At 29.3% G+C, this 2,182-nt stretch overlaps 1 protein-coding gene across 1 annotated transcript in view; it reads left to right on the top strand.

Annotated features, from left to right (window-relative positions):
• The window catches only part of LOC100183345 (low-density lipoprotein receptor-related protein 2-like), a 16,290-nt gene that overhangs the window by 9,021 nt on the left and 5,087 nt on the right, over positions 1 to 2,182 (top strand). The window contains exons 17-20 of the mRNA XM_026834653.1: positions 19 to 186; positions 550 to 637; positions 1,125 to 1,218; positions 1,608 to 1,743. Of these exons, the coding sequence (XP_026690454.1) occupies positions 19 to 186; positions 550 to 637; positions 1,125 to 1,218; positions 1,608 to 1,743 (486 nt within the window). The remainder of the gene's footprint in view (positions 1 to 18; positions 187 to 549; positions 638 to 1,124; positions 1,219 to 1,607; positions 1,744 to 2,182) is intronic.

The following is a 2,182-nucleotide window of genomic DNA, read 5'->3' on the forward strand; positions in this document are numbered from 1 at the left end:
TATCCTGTCTTTTCATTTAAAATATTTCCCAATCTCCGCTACCATATTCGAAGAGACAAATTAAAGTTATCATTTTATTACTATGTCATTTCCTTAGCTTGTAGAAGAGGCTTTCAACCAGATGCAAACTATACAGATTGTGTGGATATTGATGAATGTGAAACTGATACACATCTGTGTGAACAGGTTCCTCATTTATATGTAGTAGGGTGGCTGGGTGGGGTAAGATGGGACACCTATAGCACATAATATTTAAATAACTTAATCGTGTTTTAAACAATTAACAAAGTTCTATGGGAGTTGTGACAATGCGGTTCTATAATTGTTTGAATGTTTTTTGTTTACTATCAAATGGGATAAGAAAATAGATTGAAAAGGTGTCCCATCTTTCCCCACCCCACTTTTTATATAAAGTTTTGCTGCAGAATATGAACTGTGTTTCGTGCAAATATTTTAGTTTTAAAATTTGAACTTCTAAAACTTTAAAAAAAGTTTGTTATTTTTTTAATATTATTTTTAAAGTTTTCTAATTTAATTATTCAAACACAGATATGCTTCAATTATGTGGGGAGTTACTTATGTGTCTGTGGTGTTGGATTTACATTAAACCTGGACCGCCGCTCTTGTTATGATGCAGGTAAGTCAAATACTTATAGTATTCTTAAGAATAAATTGTGTTTTTGTATAAAAATTCAATATTCTGCACTTCTAAGTTTATATTGCAGAATACACTGTCATGTAGCAATCAATTGGGATAAATGAGAAAAAAATAGACATTTTATAAAAAATACTGTACATACAATAAACAAAATATAAACCTAGTAAAAATTGTATGATATTAATATTTAGTTAATTTATTTTGTGTATATTTGTTGTTGTTTTTTTATAAAAAGTTACTGTTCATACAGATTGAAAAGTTTATAAACTACCGCTTTGTTAAAGAAATTAAAACTGTTAGTAAAACATATGATGGTGAGATTTAAACTGAAACTAAACATTCTAAAAATTTTGTAAAAAGTTCTTTTTTATTGGGATTAAACAATATAAAGCACAGCTTTGTGAAAGAAATTGAAACCGGTAGAAAAAATGTAGGATATTGATATTTTTAGCATAATGTTGTATAGGTTGTTCCGGCAGTCCATGTTTCAATGGAGGTTTATGTTCAGATGTTCCCAATGGTACATACTCCTATACTTGTCAATGCTTGCAGGGATTCAGGTTCGTAAGCTCGGTTAAAAATATTTTTTTATGTATTTTGTTTCAACAACTGTTGTTCTGTCGCTATACCATGGTATTTCATTTAAAATGTTTCTAAATCTTCGTCATCGTAATCGAGAGACAAATAAAGTAATTATAGTAGGATAGGGGAAGACGGGACACCTTTTGCATATAAAATCAAAAAATCCTGATTGTATTTTAAACAATTAACAACAGTATATGAGGGTCGTGTGGATACGTTTTTTTTCTTGGAATGTCCTTTGTACCCTTATTTTTTGGAAAAAAAGTTTGGAACAAAGTAAAACATTTAAAAATTTATGGTTCAACATAAATATATATAATTTGACATCATTTTATTTAAATCTCATTTTTTATATGTTTTTCTACAGGGGTCGCTTGTGTCGGGAAATATACAGTAGTATCAATGTAGCTTTAAGTGGAAATGAGGTTTCATTTGAATGTATTGTTCCAAGAGTTGTTACATCAGTTATAAAGTGGTATAGGAATCGTGAACGAATAACAACTGTTAGTTATTTTTCAAATTTTTTAGCACCAGCTTTTAATTAATATATAGTAGTTCATGCCTGTTGTATTTTATATACTGTAAAATGGTTTCATACTACACATTTATTGCTATTTATTTTTTATATATAGTAGGCTGGGGAAGATGGGACACCTTTTCATTTTATTTTCTTTTTCCATTAGGTAGTAAACAAAGAACATTCAAGGAACTATGAAACCGTATCCTTATAACTCCCACAGACCGTTGTTCATTTTTTAAAACATAATGAGGATATTTGGATATTATGTGCCAAAAGTGTCCCATCTTCCCCCAACCTACTATAGTAGTAAAACAAAAAATGTGTTTTGCCCATACTGTATGGATTTGGCAGCATATTAAGTTTTACCCTTGTAGTTATTGTATACATGCGTATTTAAAATAGATTTAAAAAACAGTAACAAT

This window comes from Ciona intestinalis, chromosome 5 (genome assembly GCF_000224145.3).
Source record: "Ciona intestinalis chromosome 5, KH, whole genome shotgun sequence".
Taxonomy (NCBI): Eukaryota; Metazoa; Chordata; class Ascidiacea; order Phlebobranchia; family Cionidae; genus Ciona; species Ciona intestinalis.